The sequence below is a fragment of the Pieris napi genome, chromosome 1, assembly GCF_905475465.1.
Source record: "Pieris napi chromosome 1, ilPieNapi1.2, whole genome shotgun sequence".
Lineage (NCBI taxonomy): Eukaryota > Metazoa > Arthropoda > Insecta > Lepidoptera > Pieridae > Pieris > Pieris napi.
Window position 1 is genome coordinate 8,825,901 of NC_062234.1, and position 23,506 is coordinate 8,849,406.

Below are 23,506 nucleotides of genomic sequence, written 5' to 3' on the forward strand. Positions count from 1 at the left end.
GAGAATATTATAGACCTAAGAGTACCTTTAAAGACTGAGGAACAATTAGATTTAGAAGTAAATAAATTTACAAAGAACATCCAACAAGCTGCTTGGAGCAATACTCCAAAATTTAAGAAAAAGGTACAAAACAACTACTTTCCAGAAGAGATTATAAATCTGATAAAGACAAAACGAGCTCAAAGAAAAAGGTGGCATTACACAAGATGTCCTGAAGACAAAAAACATCTGAATAACCTCACTAAACAACTGAGGAGAGAGATTAAAATACATAAAGATACTTCAATAAAGAGATTCCTAAACCAATTAACTTCTGATGGTTCCACCAACTACTCCATCTGGAAAGCGATAAGAAATATCAAAAAACCTACAACACATATTCCTCCCTTGAGAGAGTCTGATGGGAATTGGGCTGTAAGTAATATACAAAAAGTTAGAAGGTTTGCTGATCATCTAGAAAATATATTTCAAATCGATGAAGAAGATTCACTTGACTTCGAAGAAATATCGTCAGAACAACTAAACATCCGTCTAGTCACACCAAAAGAAGTTTTAAGTGAAATTAAATGTTTAACTAAAAAAAAGGCGCCAGGCTTTGATTTAATTACTGGTGAGGTACTACAGCATCTCCCCCGTAAAGCTGTAGTTAAAATGACAACCTTAATTAATGCTTCATTTCGACTTCAATATGTTCCCAATATGTGGAAAGTTGCGGAAGTGATAATGATTCCTAAGCCAGGAAAACCACCACACGAAGTAACGTCTTACAGGCCAATCTCATTGTTACCTGTTATAGCAAAACTATTTGAGAAACTCTTTCTCAAACGTCTTAACCCTATCATTGCCAAAAAGCAGCTCATACCGGATTACCAATTTGGTTTCAGAGAAAAACATTCTACCATTGAGCAGGTTCATAGAATTACAAATAATATAGAAAAAGCACTAGAAGAACAAAAAGTCTGCTCCACGGTCTTTCTGGATGTAGCTCAAGCATTTGACAAAGTGTGGCACCGAGGACTTGTTTATAAATTAAAGAAACTACTGCCTCGTCAATTTTCAAATATACTAGAGTCATACTTAACACAAAGAATGTTTAGAGTACGACAAGAAGATGATTATTCAGAACTGAAAGAAATAAAAGCTGGGGTGCCGCAAGGGAGTGTATTAGGTCCGGTCCTGTACCTCTTATACACATGCGATATTCCTGAACTAGAAGATAACGTAATCGCTACCTTTGCCGATGATACTGCTATCATGTCTACGGCAGATACTGAAAAGGAAGCGGTAGTAAAACTACAAAAAGCCATAAATACTGTTGGCTTGTGGACCAAAAAATGGCGGATACGATTAAATCAGTCTAAATCAGTTCACATAAACTTTACCAACAAAACATCAAATTACCAGCCAGTATATATTGATAACGTCAAAGTGCCGTTCCAAAATTCAGCTAAGTACCTAGGTATGACGCTGGATACCAAACTCCGATGGAAGGTCCATGTTAAAAAGAAGCGTGAAGAGCTGGATCTCCGTTACACTAAATTGTACTGGTTGCTCGGAAGGCATTCCGCGTTATCAGTTCAAAATAAATTATTGATTTACAAACAAGTCCTGACGCCTGTATGGACTTATGGTTGCCAGCTGTGGGGCTGCACCAGTAATAGTAACATCCAAGTAATCCAACGATTCCAAAACAAAGTGCTCAGGGGAATAGTCAATGCTCCCTGGTATATTCGCAATAACGACCTCCATCGGGACCTTAATATAGAGGACGTCGCCACAATAATAAAAAAGACTGCTGGAGCCCACGAACATAGGCTCCACCATCACGTGAATGTCGAGGCTATTCAACTCCTAGACACCACTGGCCTAGTGAGAAGATTGAAAAGGACAAAACCGTTTGAACTAATGAATTAGTGTTAGTGCACGTTAGTATTAAGTGCTAAACAGTGATTGAAAAAAAAATAGAACACAAGAACAAAGTGTCTTCCCTTTAATAGAGACTGTAAGTAGTGTTATTGGACACTTTCTTATGTTAAATATCCTTTGTAATAAATTAGGTTAGACTTAAATTACTTATTAGTCTTAAGTTAGGCTAGATTGTAATGTGCCATGATGTCTTAGTAAAGACACATGTATATAAAAAAAAAAAAAAAAAAAAAAACTTTTATGTCAATAACTTTTCCATGTTTGCTAAAAAAATAAATCAGTGGCGCTACAACCTCTTCAGGTCTTGGCAAGTAGGTGATCAGCCTCCAGTGACACACGCTGTCGACTTTTTGAGTCTAAGACATGTCGGTTTCCTTTCCTTCACCGTTCGAGCTAATGTTAATTGCACACATAGAAAGAAAGTCTATTGGTGCACAGCCGGGGATCGTACCTGCGACCTCAGATATGACCACTAGACCACTAGGCCAACACTGCTCTGACAGAGACTAAGTTTTATAAATTACGTAGGTGTCCTATTCACAAGAAAAAGTTTGGTACAGTGCGAGTTATGAACCTGACTGATAAACTTAAAATACCTCCGTGTTACAGGTATGTAACACTATAAATATATTTTCAAATAACTGATACAAAAGACATCACAGACTTAGACAACTACAATAAAGAAACCCTCCTTTATTGTATTTTATTCTCGGACATCCTTTAGAAACTAGCAAATAGTTCACAAGCAGTCAACTCATTGCGCTAAAACCGCTCGCTTATCCACATCTCTACCGTAACAACCATTGATGTTTATTTCGTCACAATGAATTCCTGAACAATTTTTTTAATTTTGAATACATTCGAGTACAATTCTGTGGCTGTTGCTCGCCCTCGGCAATCTCCAAATTGCCTCTTTATGTGCAGATGTTCCGACCCTCGGTTTTTCCGTCTTTTGAATGTCGTTTTGCTGTTAAATAACGTGCGCTTTCATTGTAATTTGAATCTTTAAGTTTACTTCGTTCTCTTCAATGCATATTGTCATCGTCGGTGGACAAAATGTAACAAAACTTAAAGAATTTCTCGAACTTACATTGTATTTTCTTGTAAAACAGTTGTGTTTAAATATTGTCTAAAACTATTTTGAGGGTATAACACTTTGTTCCTCTTGTTGTAAAGACTCTTAGGCCATAGGATTCAAGTGCATAGACGCTAGTTAAAGATTAAAGTTGGTGCCTGGTAGATAGTACCGGTGAACCCAGAGTTGGTTCTTTCTTTAATATAAAATATATATATATTGGTATCGCAATAACGAGTAAATGCTGACAGCAATGTATTTTAGTTTTCTATTTATCTATTGTTAATTATTAAAATATTGTAAATATTCAATATTTGTGTGTTACTAATATAAAACGTCGGAATTATAACCACTTTATTCTAATTTGTTCTTATTTTCATTCTATGGTTTATTTATATATACAAATTTTCCATTTGCCAAAAAATGTTATCCCCTCTAACTGCTTTTCTATTAAATTAAAAGATTTAAGGTCATAAAACGTTTCTGTCAAAGATACAAAAGAAAGAATGAGATTTGAAATTGCTTCTCAACGAAGGAGTTCCTTTGAAATTCACTAATGGTTACAATTACACATTTAACAAGATTCAAACTCATTTAATATTTCTTGGCTGAAATTATTTTTCGTGAAGCAAATTAATTTCTTAGTATAATACTTCTTTCAAAATCTGAATAAACTTGAGGAGTAAGTATTTCATAAAAAATAGCCGAGCGGTGTGCCCGCGGCAAAAGCCAAATTACGTCGTTATTTACAAGTAGGTAAACCTTCTTATGGGAAGTAGCAATAACGTTTTTAAATTAATAAAAAAATACGACAAAGCTTTTGATAAGTCCTTTACAATTATCCTCATTTGTTTAAGGAATAGGTACTTCAACTGATTGGTTAAATAAATTATTATTTAATCTATACGGTGCGAATAATGCTATTTTATATTTAACACCCGAGATATTATTTACATGAATATAAGTAACATTTGAACTAAAATCTCAACTATATTAATTTAAAAAATCGGTTAAGATGCGACAACTTCCATTGTAAGTTTAAGTACATACATGTATCTAGTATCCTTAGTTATATGGAGTTTTATCGTATGTTAGTTAGCTATGAATTTCCTATACATCAGGTTTTGGTCATAAATAAAAATCTCTGTTAATGCTTGCTTATATAATATTAACTAAATTAATGCTTCTCTCATGGTACAGCGGTGCCCCTTACATTAGATAACTTAAAATAGGAAGTAGAACTGAAAAAGACAAACTTTAACATTAAAAAAATAAAAATGAAAACAAAAATGCAAACTAAGATTTCTCAACACCCAATCATTATCATCATCATCCGTGTATTACCTTCCATAAATTAATTACCTCTCCCCCCACTCCCTTTAGAATAATTTCCCATGGTAGGATAAATTGTTCAACGTCAAAGATAGTTTATCTTAAGCTTAATTTTAAATTCGTTATAAGCAATTTACTTACGTTGGGATCACGATCGTATGAACATTTGTGCACATCAAACGCCCTTTGACATTTATTTTTGTCTTTTGTATCTGGAAATAATTCAATAAATTTATACTTAAATAATAACCTTCGTAGGCTTAAACTTCCAATTTTTTACGTGGAAATAGTATACATGATAATGATAAACATATGACATTTCATTTCGCTTGTACATATTATTAAAATAACCTAGTTCTCAAGCGAACAGTAAAAGGGTGAAATCCGAAGAAGTATGTTCTTTACATTGCGAGATAAATGTTATTTCGGCTGGAACTGTACCTAGGTACGGCCTGATGGCTAAAGCCTGGTGGCTTATTATAAAACATGTAATCTGTAAATGTATTAATATTACCCATACCTAGACTATAAATAAAATGTAAAAGTATTCGCGCATATTATAGAGGTGTTTATCTAAGAACAACGCAGACTTCGTATTGTGTGCCGATTGTAATAATATTAGGTCCTTACATATGAAATTGGCGTTTTGTATAGGAGGAACAAAAAGTCGAATATTTTTAAATATAATATATTTAATTAATCAAAGTATGAACCATTGTTTTCTATGCACTTTTGCCATCTCATAGGTAGTTCATTGATCCCTTTACTAAAAAAACCAGTCGGACGGGAATCAATAACATCTGTGAAGGCGATTTGGACTGCCCCATCAGAGTTAAATTTTTTCTCTTGCAAGAAGTTGTCCAAATTTCGAAAAAAATGGTAATCTGTTGGAGCAAGGTCCGGGGAGTACGGAGGATGTCTTAGACATTCCAATTGAAGCTCTTCTAATTTGGTAGCCGTCTGTTGTGCAATGTGTGGTCTAGCGTTGTCGTGAAGTAGCAGTGGCGTGGAGCGATTGACCAGCCTAGGTTGTTAAGCCGCTAGCTTTTTCATCATGGTTTGCAATTGCTGACAATAGACATCAGCCGTAACAGTCTGGCCAGATTTGAGAAAACTGCAATGAACAATACCGGCACTAGTCCACCAAACGCTTACAAGTAACTTTTTTGGGGTTAATTTTCGCTTGGGGCAGGATTTGGCTGGCTGGCCAGGATCCAACCATTGCGCTGAGCGCTTCCGATTATCGTAAAGAATCCATTTTTCATCACAGGTAATGATTCGGTTTAAAATACCTTCATTATTGTGCCGGTTCAGTAATGTAACGCAGCAGTCGACGCGCGTTTGCCGGTTTGCTTCAGTCAATTCGTTAGGTATCCATCTTTCAAGCTTTTTAATCTTCCCAATTTGCTTCAAGTGAATTAAAACAGTTTTATCACTAACACCGCAGCCTGCAGCTAACTCGGACGTGGTTTGCGATGGATCAACATGGGTCTCGGGCCGTCCACGGGGCTTGTTCTGCAGGTCGAAATTTCCAGAACGAAAACGTTGGAACCAAAAACGAACTGTGTTTTCTTTCGCAACATGACCGCCATACACATCATTCACCCTTCGAGTCGTTTCCGCAGCACTAGTGCCACGGCGGAACTCGTACTCGTAAATAATGCGATACTTTAAGTTTTCCATTTTGTAAAATGAGTGACGCAAACAGAAAAAAACAGAAGAAAAAAACAAATGAATGACGGTCATCGAAGCACAAATACATGAGTAAATAGCTGTACAAATTTTAATTTGGAATTCTTAACCAAAGAGGAGATATTTGAGGTCAAAGTGGCCAAAACGTAAAACGCCAATTTCATATGTAAGGACCTAATATATGCGTCTTGTCATATTATTTGAAGGCTTTGCAATTAATGCAATATCTACTTACCTAAATGCTTGCAGTTAGATATCATTTTAGTGACCCTGTCAGTATATTGTTCAGGTATGAGGCTTATCATCATGTCATAATCGACGTTTTCTTCATCATCAACCTATTACAGTTATAACAGAATAATTGGCCAATGAATATTTCCTACTCTGAACAACTAAATAAATGTAATTACAATTGAAAACAATACGAATTTTTTTTTTTAAATTAAGGTTTGAAAATGTTTTATAATTTGCACTTTGTACTTATACTTTGTATCTTCGACCTTCGACTCTGAAAAACTCGGCTTTTCGAAATGTATTTTTTATTTTCGTGTTCTTTAACTATGCGATATTAAAATATCGCCTAGACACGAAATCCCATTAAAAAACACAACTTTCTTACATTTAATCTTAAAACCAAACCAATACAAAAAACCTACACTTGTACGTATTTCCTCGTTTTGTTTCAGGATAAAATAAATTAATTTTATAAACAAACTCAAGAGTAAACAAAAGAAAAATAACTCACAAGGCTCCCTTCCTCCAATAGGCAAAACATATAGCACTTCAATTTGTTGTCCTCCTTAAATATGCCGTTTTCACAATTTGCTATATCCTCTGGGGGCAAGTAGAATAAAGACTCTTTAATGTAGGTATGTAAACGTGACACAGGTTAATATTTAACACAAAGAAAGCTTATTCATCCTTTATAACTGTTCCGATCTATATAAACTTTCTTATTAAAATTTTATTTGGCGTTTGCTTATCACCCATATCATTGAAGCAATGCACTAATAAATGCAATATTTTTAATTCCGCCATATCATAGTCACCTGGAACACTGTATTGTATGTAGTTGTTTTTGTAACAATAATCTATGACTACCTTTCATATCTATAAATATATATAGTATAGATCTTATTTTGAATGACACCATTATGCCAAAAGCAGGAATTTACAACTCTTTTTTTTTATAAGTAAACTTAACATTAAAAACTACGAAAATTCTAAGTAATAATGAAACGATTTTGATAAATTTGGTCATGGTATACCTAGACTCTGAATTGTGTTATGTATTACTATATCCTCGTTTCTAACGGGCTACTATGGAAATGAGCTGCATTTTTATGAAAACGAAAATCTTGTAAAATAAAAAGATTCTTGACGATCAGAAGGATATTTAATTTACGAAACTATTAAATCGAAGATGACCATTTCCGTCGCGTCCAAACCCAAGCGCAAAAGGAATCAGTTGAGGTAGACAGTACTCATTGTCCTGTCTCATCAAAGTGACATAAGGCGTGGTAGCAAGAACGCAATTTCTCTCTCTCAGAATATATTAATTTATTCTGCACTGATAAATATAGTCTATAAATTATTAGGTCTGTGGAAAAAGTTAAGCTGCGAATAGAGCGGTGTTTGCTTCAAAAGTAAAAGAACAAAGGTTAGATGAAATAAATAGCTGTTTCGTTTTTCAACTCACCCTCAGCCACCCCGGTCTGACTGACGCATTCGTTGTGAACATGCTCTATTATTTCTTTGATTTCGTCGCTAAGCTCCTGAAAATATACGAGACGCAAATTGCATTATAATTGAATTTTTCTTTTGGCTTAACCTTTAGTTTGAAATGTGTTTACGGTCATTACAGATACAAAATATTAAAAGTTCAACCATTTAAAATTTACAACTGTTTATAATATAATGAAAAAGTTCTATGGTAATATAATTTATCTAAATATTTTTTTTGTGAATGATGAAAGGTCGCTCTTTGTGAATGGGCCATGTAACTTTAATATTAAAAACGATTCAAAGAAAATTATTAAGCAGAGATTCCATTGGGACTACCCCAACATATCAAGTTTATATCATAATATTAAATATGAATAAGCCTACATGTTTGTTTCCACAGTGTTTGTACCACAAAAAACTAATTTTAATACTACTATAAAAATATCATTAGTATAGATATACCTATGAAGAATAAGTAACGCACCTGACAGTCCTGGGTTCGTAACTTGGCTTTACAGTAAATAAGAAAAATTAAAAATAAAATGAACATACACAAAGCTCCATTACCTTTGTAAAAAAATACCAGTATGTAAGGGAAACTCAAGCACTTTTGGATGCACCTATTTTATTCCGAAAATGCTCATACTCACACCGGATTAGTGGTTTTAGTTAGAAAATAAAATTAGTACACTAACAAACATTAATTAACGATACATTCACGATAAAAAGATTTATTAAAATTTCATAAAAAGTAAGTATAATTCATAAAACATCCAGAATGAGACGTACTTTTACAATCTATTTAAATAAATATTAAAACAAAATTATACCGACTTTACTTTAAATATAATATAAGGAAACGTTAAACTGGATATTCGAAATACTATTTACGAGGGAGACAGAGGACAAGAAAAGTCGATTCAAGTCTGTAGAGAAACTAGCATATTGGAAAAGATGGAATGTCGGGTTTTATAATGTCATGAGGGCACGATGTTGAGTGACTGACAGTGAGTAATAGTATTTCACTGTGCCTTACCAATTTACTTTAGCTAGTCCTGTTAGTTTATTTACGCAAACAAAGTACGTGACATATATATTAAAATGTATGTGAAAATATATATCTAAATAGGTAAAACTCTTTCAATGTAATATTGGTATTTTGTATGTGAAAAAAAACAGTAATACTGTGTCTTCCGCGTAACGTTAATTTTCTTTGATTTAAATATAAATTCTATCGGTTAAAATTAACTTATATTTGACAGAATCCACACTATATTTAATTTATTGTTAAAAAATTTCTTACCGGTTTTTCCTTTGCCCCATATCCAAATGGGACAACTATTAAAAATATCAGTAGCGACGCCGACATGGCGTGCCAGTATGGCACGATAACAATTCACATAGCCTTATATTCAATCAAAGCCTAGCAATTAGAACTGGCCAGTAATTAATGCTTCCTCTCATTATTGTACATACTACTTAAATTGTCGACTGTCGATTAGAAATCTTGTTACCTCTATTATTAGTTACAGCTAAACATCTAAGCAAATGTAAGACTAACGAAAACTAGTGGTTTATCTAATAATGTAAATGTCTGGTGATTTGGTATGTTAAGGCTGATTCTAGACATACGTATTTGTTCCACAGTTTACTTTAGTTTGGTTTTCATGTATATCCTGTTAGAATATGACTTGTAAGCAATACCACTGTTTTTTTATATAACAGTGGGTAAACGGACAGGAGGCTCACCGCACATTGCCAGAGGGCTCGCAAGGGCGTTGCCGGCCTTTTAAGAATTAGTACGCTGTTTTATGGTTGGTATGGAATGGCCAAAGAAACTATTTATTACTTACCTACTTACATTTTTCACAACAACGTCAGCTGTTACGTACAATAGTTATTGAGTGTTGAATTTTATTTAAAAATATTCATTACTTTATGTTAATGAATTGATATAGAATCTGCCGTAATGTTTAATAATAACATGATTCATGTAATTTGACGTCAAGGTCATACAATATAATACGAAAAAAATTAACTTTAAAAACAACATTTTATGAAACTCTAGAAAAATAACGCTTGCGTATATCATGAAATGTAGACATCAATAGTTTTGTAACGTAACAACTAACAAGGGCAGACAATCTGCTCTGAATTGATGAAGTTGGCACAAAATATTTTCGCGTTGAAAAATATAACAACACTGGCGTGTTTTTATTAAATAGAACAAAGGGTTTATTTTTAGTTTAAATTTTACAAAATATCTATTAAAGTTTTCGATAATCTGTTACACACACTTTCACAAAGTGCAATCGACATGAAAAATCCATTAAGGTCGTTTCGGACGTAGGCGGCGTCAGTGACCGTGCTAAGCGGATTTGTTGCGTCCTCCCTGCTGGCTGCCGGCTGTATCCGTATGCAGTATGCGCTTACTATGCAGATGCACAGGACGCATCAATACACACATTATATGACTCCAACGAAACTCCACAGGCGCACAAACCAAATACGAAACGCAAGGAAACGAAGCTTAGTTGTACATGATTTCTTATATAAAATAACTCAGCTATTACCTAAATCTACGATAAAGACAGACCAAAATTTGACCGTTGGCCTTCAAACTTTGACCAAATAAGCGATTCTAAAAAAAGTTTTCTTCAACTTTTTTGTATCGAATCATCCAAATAATTGTTTAAAACATACAAAATTCAATATTTTAATTAAAATGATTTCATAAAGATTTTCATAAGATTAATAAGATATATTAATCTTATGAAAATAATAATTAATTATTAATATGAAAGTTATAATTTTTATATTTCGGATATTGTAATTTAAAAAGTTTTATTTTGGGTTAATGTTTAGTTTAGGAAGTGTGATTATAAATAAATTATTAAAAAATCGACGGCGATAAGAAACAGGACGGCAATCCCCTTCTACCGTCTTCGAAAATGTTGAGTTTACAATAATTTGCTATAGACTTCGATTCGTTGAAAATTTCAAACTATGTTTAATAACACTCAATTAATTAGGTATGTAGATAGTTTAATAAAAACACCAAAACATTATTCCCTAAAAATATATCATATATTATTTTTAAACCAGCTTCCGCCCGCGTTGATTTCGTGTTTTTTACCAAAGTCTCTTGCGACTTCTTCAACGATAATTCCGTGTATTAAAATATAGCATATTGAATTACACAGCTAAAGCTTCTTTAGAAATCAGTATAGTATAGGTTACAACAATAGACACCGCCTGGTTTTTCATTTTATAATAAATTTATATTACAATAAATAAGAATGCTGTTGTGTTGTGAAAGTGATATCTTTTTACACGTTTTATTACAATTAAAATTTTACTTATTTCTTTAAATAAAAGGTATAATTCAAATTTATAATATATAAATAATTAGCCATTTGAAAATATTCAAATTCATTGGGGCTCTTCTTCGCCAATATGTCTCTCAATTCAGCGAGTTTGTTAAGTCAAGTTTAAGCTGAAAAAAATATAATTAACTATAATATATGAATTAGTTAATGTATAAACTTAATTTGTACACTTAAAAGGAATTTATTTTTATATTAAAGTTACTTATGATTTACGAGTTATAATTTATGTTATATATTTTGCAAAGGAATGAAGAATTTCTATATTTATTGGAAAACAAATTTGTGAACAATAACTACCCCATCATATTTATAATTTAAACAATTTGTAAAACTATTTTTTTTAAAGACACCAAATAATAAATACTGATACAATGCAACCTCGTTATAACAGATCGGAAGGGAACAAGTAAATATTCGTTATATGTATCTAGTATTTCGTTGAACTGAGGTTCGGTATGTTCTGGTTAGGTTGGTGTAAAATTCGTTACAAGCCTGCTGCTGTTTACATTAATTTCTATTAAACAACAATGATTGTTTTACGAAAAAAGAGTGTCATCACATGCTATAGATTATGAGTCATACATTGGTGGAAACTTTATAAAAAGGTTTTGGGTTGACAAAAATTGTTAATTAGAGGTATTTATACTTTTTATTTCAACAGATTGGCAGACGACATAGTGGTATTTGCCAATACGGCAGAAGAATTACAACAAACGCTCTTAGTAAAAAAGTTTGACTCTTAATGAATACCAAAATACTAAAGCCATGACCAATGGTAGGCATTCCTACCATTGGTCATGGCTTGTCATTACAAAGTAATAAAAATAGATGAGAACACATAATAGATTATGTATCAGAATATTTATATTTAGGTCAACTAATATTCAACCATGATTCAACAACATATGAAGTGGACAGAAGAATTAGAATGGTTTTTATTTATTACTAGCCGTTTCGCGCCCGCTTTGCTGGACGAATTAAAATAAATTTTATGTTTCATTATTTTATTTTTTTTCATATTTTTATTATTCTTCTTTTTAACTTCCCGCTAAGAAAATTGAAATATTTCGAAAATCGAGTTTTTAACAGATGTTGACGTTTAGAGGTTCTAGGAAGCCTCTTTTGTTTTTATTAGCGGGAAAAATTTTCATAAAAGTAAAACAGAAATAAAAAAATGAAGGAACGTTGGAATTAAAAAAATAAATAGCCATAAACCATCTAGGAAAAATTTCGCATCGAATAGTGGTGGTTTCATGTCGATACGATCAGTGGTTTAAGCGTGAAAGAGCCTCAAACGAACACCATTTTCTTTTTATATATATAGACTAGCCGTTTCGCGCCCGCTTTGCTGGACTAATTAAAATAAATTTTATGTTTCATTATTTTATTTTTTTTCATATTTTTATTATTCTTCTTTTTAACTTCCCGCTAAGAAAATTGAAATATTTCGAAAATCGAGTTTTTAACAGATGTTGACGTTTTGCGGTTCTAGGAAGCCTCTTTTGTTTTTATTAGCGGGATAAATTTTCATAAAAGTAAAACAGCAATAAAAAAATGAAGGAACGTTAGAATTCGAAAAATAAATAGCCATAAACCATCTAGGAAAAATTTCATGTCGATACGATCAGTGGTTTAGGCGTGAAGGAGCCTCAAACGAACACCATTTTCATTATATATATATAGATTATGGAATCGAATCGAACTGTGGAAGTTTGACAGTTAAATTTCAAAACATACAAAGAAACCACAAACAAAATTATCGTTCTTTCGTTCGGTCTTGCCATTCCAATACGTTTTAGGAGGCTTAGTCAAGATGCCTTAACAATAGTGTATGTAGAAAGTCGAAAACTAAATTTGTATGAAAATTACAGTTCGTGTCGACAAATTTCACAATACCTACGACAACTTTTACATACACTACTGTTAAGGCATTTAAACTTTTCGGACCATGACCCCCTATAAACAGGGGGTAATGGTACGAAAAAATGCGATTGAAGTTAGGAACCTAAACTCATCAGCATCTCAACTGGATTTCTTTAAGCAAGCTCATGGTAGGCCCCCAGAAAGAAGTTGAACATGAATACGAATTAAGTGTGAATACAAGCTAGCAACATAGAATCGTACTTTACATGTATGTCATCTCTTAATTAAAAAGATGCATTAATTTGCAAGAAAAAAATATGAAGATAGTGAAAAGATGAGTGGAGTGTTGGTGGAGACGGGAGACACGTCATTACCGCAATCAAAGCTCGAAGCCGCAGCGCGCCCCGCGTCCGCTAACGACGAGAGCTCTCGATAAAAATTAAAAACACGTGCAAGCCAGTCTGAGGAAAGTTTTAATGAGACTACACGGTTTGCTCTACCAACAGATAGGTACCTATGCAGATACTGTTGTGCGCGCTTTGCGATCGCCCTAAATAATTGGTTATCCTCCTGTTATATCCAGGTACTTCGAGTACCTTACTTATATTTTAGGTTGTTTTAAAAAAAGGTGAATGAAAGTATAATGTATATTTAGAAGTTATTTAGCCTTACCATGTACAAATAAATCAACAATATATATTTACATTGAGGTTGAAAGATAAAAACCAAGTAGGTAACGCACGTGGTGCAATACCGAAGCAAAGTAGGTCACGATAATTTTGATTGGAAGAACACTACCTAAGTCAATCCAATTTAAGCAAGTCTGACAACACCAATTTCCTGTCGTTTAAATAGCTACCTTTGCTCCAAAAACTGTTTCGAACGCAATAATAAATCTTCACTGAAATCACGCTCTAATTTCGTGAAAGCCCCGTCTCGCTTTGCTAATTAATATGAATAGCATTTGCATCCCGCTTTTTCTCGTACAGACCATTTCCAACTATTGTTTTGCGAAGATCCTTACAATTTATTCCTATTTTAGTGGACTGCATTTGTTGTAGGAAGCCGGATACTTATTTAGCGTAATAAAACTACTTTTGGTAACATTGGAAATGTTGTTTTCAGCCATAAAGTCGAACTATGAATATTACCTTTGTGTATCACAATTTATTTTTGCACTATCTACCTGACGGTTTTCGTGGGTTAGAGGTGCGTTTTGATGTCCTGGATTCGATTTTCGGCAAAAATAGTTGTGTCGGTTGACAAATGATCTATGAATCAAGGCTAAAAATGAGTTTAGCAACAGACCAGAATAAAAGGGTAACCTTTTTACATTATTTCAATTATTAAAGTTTATTTTCAAATACATAAATAAATGTAGTTTTTTATCCTTCTTCAGGTCAATTATATATGTAATGGATTTGATTTTCAGAGATAAGAAATATAATTTTGAAAATGCTAAACACATACTTCGAACGAATACGCTTGCTTCTTGCTTAGCAGCCCAATTCCAGTACTTCACTCCGGGCCACCGCTTGCAACTGTATAAAGCGCAAATTCGGCCCCACATGGAGTACTGTTCTCACCTCTGAGCGGCTCTCCAGTACCAGCTCCTTCCACTTGACCTAATTCAACGAAGAGCGGTTCGAATCGTCGACGACATATCTCTCTCCGAGCGGCTAGATCCTTTGGAGTATGATGCGTAGAGATGTGGGGTCACTATGCATCTTCTACCGCTTTTATCATGGGGAGTGCAGCTGAGTTTCATGATCGGACGTCGAGGCAGAATGCGAACGGCGGACGTCGAGGTGATCCACCCGTATCACCACTACTGAGCGTTTTTTAAGGCAGTTTTTGCCGCGCACCACCACTATGTGGAACCAGCTGCCCACTGAAGTATTTCCGAACCAATTTGACTTAGGGTTCTTCAAGAAAACAGCGTACCTATTCTTAAAATGCCTGCAACGCACTCACGAGCCCTCTGGCATTGAGTGTCCATGGGCGGCGGTATCACTTAACATCAGATGAGCCTCTTGCCCGTTTCTATTTAAAAAAATCCAAGCACTGTATTCAATAGTTTTGAACCAAACACCGAAGTCTATAATTGTAAAGATAGAGGAAGTGAAACTGTATAGGGAATAGATGACTTCCAAGTGGTCGTAAACTATAACTGTAAATAACACAAAGATTTAGATTTTTTATATTTGGTTAACTCAAAAACTATTTCACCAAAACCAAATCAAAGAATAAACTGGCCATCCACACTGTATGTATAATATAAAGCAAACGAAGTTCCTTGATCTTGTACCTACTTATTTCTGATATTGACAAACTGTTCGGAAACAGAACCATGGGATTTGAGATTGAAACTGTTAAATTAGCTTCTTTGTTATTTTGAGAATACTGGTTCGTCATTATAGTTTGGCAGTATATAATTTTTATGAATTATCGAAATGTCGCGTAGCAAATAAAAATTATAATTTCTATTTTATTTTACTAATATATTAATTCGCATAACCGCCATGCCGGTTCTCCTATTGCAATTCTACTAGATAATATTAAAAAGAGATTTTTGTTTATCACATCCCTGTTTTGGGGTTCTTTATTGACATACCAGATTTTAGTTGGATTTCAGAAAAGATTTAGTGGGAATCTTAAATGGCTATTAAATTGGATGTCCACCGTTTTCATAAATTTTCGTAATACTAATATGTACTTTTATTACGAATCTTAAACTTAAAATTATTTGTGTAAATTTCAAGATTATATAATTAACATAAAAGTGGGGATTTTAACAATGAAAATAATATAATGATTTGATTTAATTTATTTCAAAATTTCAGTCAGTTATAATTAATACAAAGTGATGTACTTCTCTCGTTTGAAGTTTTAGGTTTCAAAAAACCATAAAACTCCTTAAATAATTAAATAATATCTCACAAAAGAATGATCCTTATATAAATATCACAACCAAACCAAATAAATTGCAATGGATTAGTAAAAATTAAATAATTTATAAATTTTGTTCTAAAATAATTTGTATAATAGCCTCACTCAAACAATACACACATTTTGTGACCTTGATTGAAAACAATATAAAATTATTAACAGGTATAGGAACTTATTACAAATTACAACACCTCGAAAGTAACTTTTATGACTGGAAAAACTTCAAAATATAAAAATGTTCTGTCAAATAAATGTTTATTTGTTTATGGTGTGGTCCATGTGGACCACACCATTAATAGGCTCTATAGCATCACTGACATTAGATATATACTTAATGAATCATGAATCAAGAGATTGTGCACGAAATTTGAGTTATAAAAAATTTCACATGCCTAATGGTAGACGGCAGTAACATACACATTTTTCATGTAGGCATAAAGCATTTCATGTAGACAAATTTAATTGACAGACTATATAAAAACAATATCTATCCATCTAATTCAATATATCTATTTCTAAAAAGTCGAAAATGTCACAAACAAGGTGGAGGTAGGGGCATAGCAATTAACTTACAAACTTCTAGAAGAAAATTCTTCAATATGGCAGCTTGATTATCCCTTGAACCATTTAATGTTACAGTTGGTATAAAAGTAGGTTTCAGTATATGTGTGTCATCTCCATACTTTTTCAGTAGTTCTGAACCATGCGTAGTTCCAGCACAGTTGATTATTGGCTCCGGTTCAATATTCAGTTGTTTGGCACACTAAAATTTTTTTTAAATATATTATGCAATAAATATAAAGCCTACTATTTACTATTATACATATATATTTTTTTTCTGAAATATCCAAGACCTAGAAACAAGCCCAAAAATTTGGACAACTAAGTTTTTACATGTATATAACAAAATATATCCCTTTCATGCATTTCAAATAAATAATCTCTTAAATATGTATATAGGAGTTTACCAATCCAATTTAATTTACACTGATCCAATTTAATTTCAGACGGCAAAGTAATTAATAAATTATTGGTATGCATCTAATCAAAACAAAGATGATGATAACAATCAATTAATTAATTCTTATATTATTAGATAGGGTTTAGTTAGATTTTAGATAAGGTTTAATTTTTATAATTAACCCTAATGTTTTACATCCTAATTTGAAGTTTGTTATACTTCTATATATACCTTATGTAGAGCACCGTCAGCATCATAGTTATCTTCTATCATGCACACTGTTATCTTAACAGCTAATACTATATTGTTTAATATATCAATACTGCATGCATGTACTTTATTTGCATAGCATTCTTCTTCTTGATGTTGACACTTAAAATAGTACTGTCCATTTCTTTCAGTTGTCTATAGAAGAAAACAAACTTTTAAAAAACAATATTTTTAAATGAATCTCAACTTGTAAGAAGTCCATAAAACATTTGTTACAATATAACTATTAAACTTATATTGATAAATTTTAACAAAAAGGCTAAATATTTTTTTTTACACACTTACTAGTTTCAATAAAACTTTCTTTCAATTACACCTTTTTTATTAATTATCCAGTGTAGTTTAGTACAATACTTACAGTTGCTTTACCATATGGTACCAATGTGACATCAAGAAAATCTGAAAGCTTTTCTGTCACTGGTCCTAAATGTCTCACGAAAAAATGCTTTGAATCAGGACACAATGTTTCATAATACACTCTTACTTTAACTTTATCTTGTTTATGTGTATTATAAGAATCATCTTCTAATTGTACAATATTACTCTGAAAATAAAATAGCATTATTAAAACCACAAATTCAAAATTATTGTGAATCATACAGATGACAAAACTTACCGCTGAAGTAGTGGTAGATTTTGTCAACATAAAATGTGAATAATTAGCATAAATCTGCCACATAATTAATATAACAAGAATAAGAACAATTATTCTATAACGACTACATAAATAAAATCCCATTGTCTATCAATATACTTTCATGTGTTCTTAATTATTACAATTAATTTAAAATAAGTCTTAGGTTAATACTCCATGTAATTTTTATCGCATCAATTGGTCTTAATTAGTACTATCTAATGCACATTTACTAAATTGTCGTACTACTTAGAAATTACTTCTCCTTTTATAGGTCTAAAGTTTAATTGCATGTAAAATTTACTATTAAGTCCAATAAAACACTAACACATCAAAGGTTTATAAAATATTCAAGTGTCAAAGTCAGCAGTCAAATAGTGCTTTGACACTTAACACATGACACAGGGAGTTGGTAAATAATTTTTAAGAGTAAAACAGAAAAAAAACGCGGGAAACCTTCGAATTTGGCGGACGCGGTTTTTGTTTGAATTTGTTGTAAAATAATATTTTTAATCAATTAGGTGATCAGAATAGTTCAAACTTGTATATATTTGTAGTTTGTATTATTATTTATATTTTCTTCTACTTTCTTCGAGTTGGGGTAAGCTTTTCGGATTTTTATGAACGAGCCTCCGGACCCGGGGGGCACGGCGCCCCCCGCGGTTGCATTTATCACGATTTCTAATGAATCCGGTATGGATTCTGACTGCTCTTTAGTTTCTAAAAGGAAGCTGAAGCGCAGCCATCTCCACAAAGTTTGTAAACATTGCAACAAAAAAAAACGAAAAAGTAGTACTGAAAGTAGTAAACACTCAGACTGTCAATGTAAAGATATTGTATTTCCTGAGAGCACTGTTAATTTGCCTGCTATTCCTTGCATTGATACTACTTCAATGCCTGTTCCTCCCACCAGCAATTCTCCTAAAACCCCCACACAAATTGGTAGGGCTAGTTATGATGCCAATGACCATGGCCCGTTTGTGGTACATGTACAGAAAATACAACGTGATGATAATGATAGTACAACTTTACACCCAGTTGTGTTTGGCAGATTTTTAAAAAATTATCTTTTTAAAAATATTGTAAATGGAAGCTTAAAACGTATTGGTAGAAATAAAATGACACTATCTTTTCATAATTACACAGACGCTAACAGCTTTATCACTTCAAACTGCTTACCTGCTAACAACATGAAGGCTTTTATCCCAACTTTTAATATTACAAGGATGGGTTTAGTTAAGGGAGTCCCAACCGAGTGGTCTCCTGAGGATATTATGGAGAACACTAACGTACCCATTGGGTGTGGAGAAATTCTGAAACTCAGGCGACTTAACTATAAAGTCATGGTAAACAACACACCTACATGGAAACCTTCGCAAACAGTTGTGTTTACATTTGATGGACAAGTTTTGCCTAAACGTGTATTTATGTGTTACAACTCTATGCCCGTTAATTTATATATATATCCGACTATTCAATGTTTTAATTGCTGCCGCTTTGGGCACACTAAGGTCCAATGCAGATCAAAGCCTAGGTGTTACAAGTGTGGTCAGGGCCACACTGGAAATACTTGTAATGTGGAGGAAGACCACGGTTCTTGCTGCTCATGCTCTGGGCTGCACTTTGCTTCAAGCAAAAAGTGCCCAGAGTATGTGAGACAAACCAACATTAAACTATCAATGGCAGAGAATAGCCTGTCCTATGTTGAAGCATCAAAACTACATCCCCCCATATCTAAGTCATTTGCAGATATAGTATCCTCTATCCCAAATAAATCTCTTCCTGGTGGAAATACAGTTTTGCCTGGTTCACCACCTCCACGTACACTATCTTACAAAAAAACTTTTTTTACTAAACCTAGAACCCCTCCTCAACAAAGTAAAGGTTACGATCATGTTGCACATGAGTCTCTTGTAAGAGACTATAATATGCCACAGCCATCTAATGGTTGTGCATATCCATCATCCTCTAATGTAAACTCACAGACAATAGCAGAGCTAATTACTACATTAATCAAATTACTTTCACAACCCAATTTATCTATACCGTCCCACGCTGCTAATTTAATTCATACCTACACTCATATTAATAATGACCAACATGGACAGGCTAGTTCAATGGAACTGCCGCAGTATAATTAACAAAAAACATGAAATTATACATATTATAAATACTTTTAATCCTTTTATTTTTTCTCTATCTGAAACCTGGTTAAAGCCAGATCATGTATTTAAAATCCCTGGTTATTTATGCTTAAGAGAAGACAGGGCTGATGGGTATGGTGGTGTATGCCTGCTCATCAGAAACTCTAGCACCTTTTCTTCCTTCCCTCTTCCTTCACATAGTGACAGCTTTTCTATTATTGCAGCTATTGTTGATGATATCTGTTTTGTCTCTATCTATGTCCCTCACCCCTCCTTGCAAATTTTCAATGAAATTAAAAACTTAATTTCAGTGCTTCCTCAGCCTTTCATGATTCTGGGTGATTTTAACTCTCATCACACATCTTGGGGTAGCTCGGTTTCTAATAGTTATGGGTATGCATTATTGGATATCTTAGACATGTATAACCTGTGCATTTTAAACTCGGGTTCTCCTACTCGCCTCACAAAACCTGGTGAAGCAATTAGTGCCATTGACCTGTCCATTTGTACTCCCAATTTAGCATCTTCTCTATCTTGGTCTACTTTGTGTTCATCTTACAATAGTGATCATTATCCAATAATTATTTCATTTCCCTGTAAAAAAAATAGTAACATGTTTATTCATAACTCTCGCCTCAAACACAAAATCATTGACTCTAAATGGAGTCAATACACTTTATTAATAGAAGAGAAAATTAATACTTGCTCAGAAATTAATGTCACAGATAGTAATTATTTCAAAACTGTTTTATTAGAATCAGCTGATAATGTTTTTCCAAAGAAAAAGCCGCGTAGTAATAAGTTGCCATCTCCACCATGGTGGGATGAAGAGTGTACCACAAGTATTAAAAAACGCAAGGCAGCTGAGCATAATTATCGCAATGATATGTCTATGGAAAACTACGAGACCTTAATGACTGTGATGAAAGAAGTTAAAAAGCTATTTAAAAAAAAGAAATCTGAGGGGTGGAGGAAATATTGTAGCACCTTATCACCTGGAACACATTCAACTGTCATTTGGCGAAATATCAAAAGATTTAGGTCAGCTGTCAATTCTTCTAACACGTCGTTACTTCCTATAGAGTTAGCTGATCAATTCCTTGATCGCTTGGCTCCTCCTTCTGCTCCACTTAGAGATTTTATCCACTCTTCTAAACAAAATAACTCTGATGCCGCCCCTTCCTCTCTAAATCTACCTTTCACGTTAGTGGAATTAAAAGGTGTATTAAATTACGTTAGTGACAGTGCACCTGGGGAAGATGGGATCCCATATTCATTTCTGTCTCACCTTGGTGAAAATGGATTAAATTTCTTTTTAAATTTAATAAATAAAGTTCTATTGACAAATGACATACCGCCATCTTGGCGAAGTCAAATAGTGCTGCCATTTTTAAAACCGTCTAAGGTACGATCTGATATTAAATCATATCGTCCGATTGTCTTGTCATCGGTGATAACAAAAGTTGTTGAACATTTAATTAAAAATCGGCTTGAATGGTATATAGAAAATAACGAATATCTGTCCTCAACTCAGTTTGGATTTCGAAAAGGTAAAAGTGTATGTGACAATTTAGGCATATTAGTTACGGACATTCGTAATGCTTTCACAGATAAAAAGTCAGTAGTCGCTGCTTTCTTGGATATTAATTCGGCTTATGATAACGTTTTGTTACATATTCTTAAAAGTAAATTAAATAAATTAAAGGTTCCTTATTTTTTAACTAATTTCATTGTAAATCTTCTTTCGGAGAGGAAAATTATTTTAGATGTTGGCGGCCCTTATATGCCTAGTAGGCTGGTATGGAGGGGCTTGCCACAAGGGTCTGTTCTGAGCCCTTTATTGTACAATATTTATACATATGACCTAGAAGATTCAATTGGAGATTCAGTTAGTTTATTACAATATGCCGATGACTTAGTTATTTATGCCTCTGATATGTGTGTAAGTATTGCTGAACAACATGTTTCCTCCTCTTTATCTTTGCTAAAATCCTGGATGGATGCAAATGGCCTAGATCTGTCTCCCTCAAAAAGTTCCGTTGTACTTTTCACTAAATCCCGTTCTCCTCCCTCACCTACTATAACATATGATCGTCATATATTACCAGTTTATAATCAAGTAAAGTTCTTAGGAGTTATACTTGATTCTAAACTAACAGGTCAACCACACTGCGAATTTGTAGTTGGTAAATGTGAGCGACACTTGAACATGCTGAGATGTCTCAGTGGAGTTTGGTGGGGTGCTCACCCAGCCACATTGAGGTTGGTGTATAATGCTGTTATTAGAAGTGTACTGGATTTTGGGACCTTTTTCTTAGATCCAGGTAATGTAGCTGGCTTTAGAAAACTAGACCTCATACAGTCTAGGGCTTTAAGGATTGTTTCTGGTGCCATGAAATCAAGCCCGGTTAATGCTTTGCAAATAGAATGTTGTGACCCTCCATTAAACTTAAGACGTCAATATCTGTCAGATAGATTCATTTTTAGAATTGTCCAGTTCCATCATCCCCTCATCTCCAAACTGGAGTCTCTTTCTCTAAAATTACCCTCTTCACATAAACCTATACCTTGTCTATTAAAAAGCTTCCTGAAATTCAAACAATTACAAGCCCCAACTCATTCCTTTAATGTACTTCCTCTATTTAGCTCTTCTTATGATTCTCTTCTTCTTTCTCCAGAGATTTGCTTTTCTCTTGGCATTGAAAAATCTGATTTTAATGCCAATGCAATTTTTAATTGCAATGTCAATAGCAAATGGCCTAACTGGCATCAAATGTACACAGATTCATCTAAACACTCCAATGGGTGTGTTGGTGTTGGAGTGTTTCACAAACAATACAACATAGTTCAGAAAATTAAATTACCTCCGGAATCATCGGTCTTTACCGGTGAATGTTTTGGACTACTAAAAGCTCTTGAATACGTGTTGTGTTTCAAACTCAAAAAAACCGTTATATTTACCGATTCCTTAAGTGCTTTACAGAGCTTAGCAAAATTTTCACTAAAACTTAACCCATTTTTTCATGTAATATTTGAATGTAAGAGAAAGCTGTTGCACTGCCAATTACACAACTATTTAGTTTCATTCTGTTGGATACCTAGTCACTGTGGTATCTCTGGAAATGTAAAAGCTGACAGTTTGGCTAACAGTGCTACTGAGACCGGTGACGTACACCCGTACAAGAATTTTGGCCATGATCTTGCTGCTTTGCCCGGCATATATCTCCACAAATCGTGGAATATGTGTTGGGAAGAGAAAGGCCGGATTAAGGGTCGTTTCTTGTATGCTATACAGTCTTCCGTTCCCAGGAAGCCATGGTTTGCCAAATTGTCGCTTGGTAAAACCACCACTTCAACTATAATCCGTATGCGTCTGGGACATAACAGCCTTCCAGTTCATTTGCACAAACTTGGTATCGTAACTAGTACCGCCTGTGAGTGTGGCGAGAGCTATTCTGACCTGAATCATGTTTTCTTTTCTTGTCCTAAATATGACCATTCTTCCTTATACACTTCTTTAGTATCTCTCTCTGTTCCCCTTCCTAC

General features: G+C 33.6%; 2 protein-coding genes across 2 annotated transcripts; both read right to left on the bottom strand.

Annotated features, from left to right (window-relative positions):
• Nucleotides 1-4,168: 4,168 nt before the first annotated feature.
• On the bottom strand, nucleotides 4,169-9,122 carry LOC125054715 (general odorant-binding protein 83a-like). Its single transcript, XM_047656747.1, has 6 exons — nucleotides 9,054-9,122; nucleotides 7,725-7,800; nucleotides 6,771-6,859; nucleotides 6,261-6,363; nucleotides 4,475-4,545; nucleotides 4,169-4,242 (listed from the first exon to the last, which is right to left on the bottom strand). The coding sequence occupies exons 1-6, from the start codon at nucleotides 9,117-9,119 to the stop codon at nucleotides 4,225-4,227; spliced, it is 423 nt and encodes a 140-aa protein (XP_047512703.1). The 5' UTR covers nucleotides 9,120-9,122; the 3' UTR covers nucleotides 4,169-4,224.
• A 7,108-nt stretch (nucleotides 9,123-16,230) lies between these two features.
• On the bottom strand, nucleotides 16,231-18,177 carry LOC125053479 (gamma-interferon-inducible lysosomal thiol reductase-like). The gene is made up of 4 exons (XM_047654861.1): nucleotides 17,799-18,177; nucleotides 17,541-17,726; nucleotides 17,144-17,317; nucleotides 16,231-16,714 (listed from the first exon to the last, which is right to left on the bottom strand). Exons 1-4 carry the CDS (start codon nucleotides 17,919-17,921, stop codon nucleotides 16,484-16,486), a joined length of 714 nt encoding a protein of 237 aa, XP_047510817.1. The 5' UTR covers nucleotides 17,922-18,177; the 3' UTR covers nucleotides 16,231-16,483.
• Nucleotides 18,178-23,506: the final 5,329 nt, after the last annotated feature.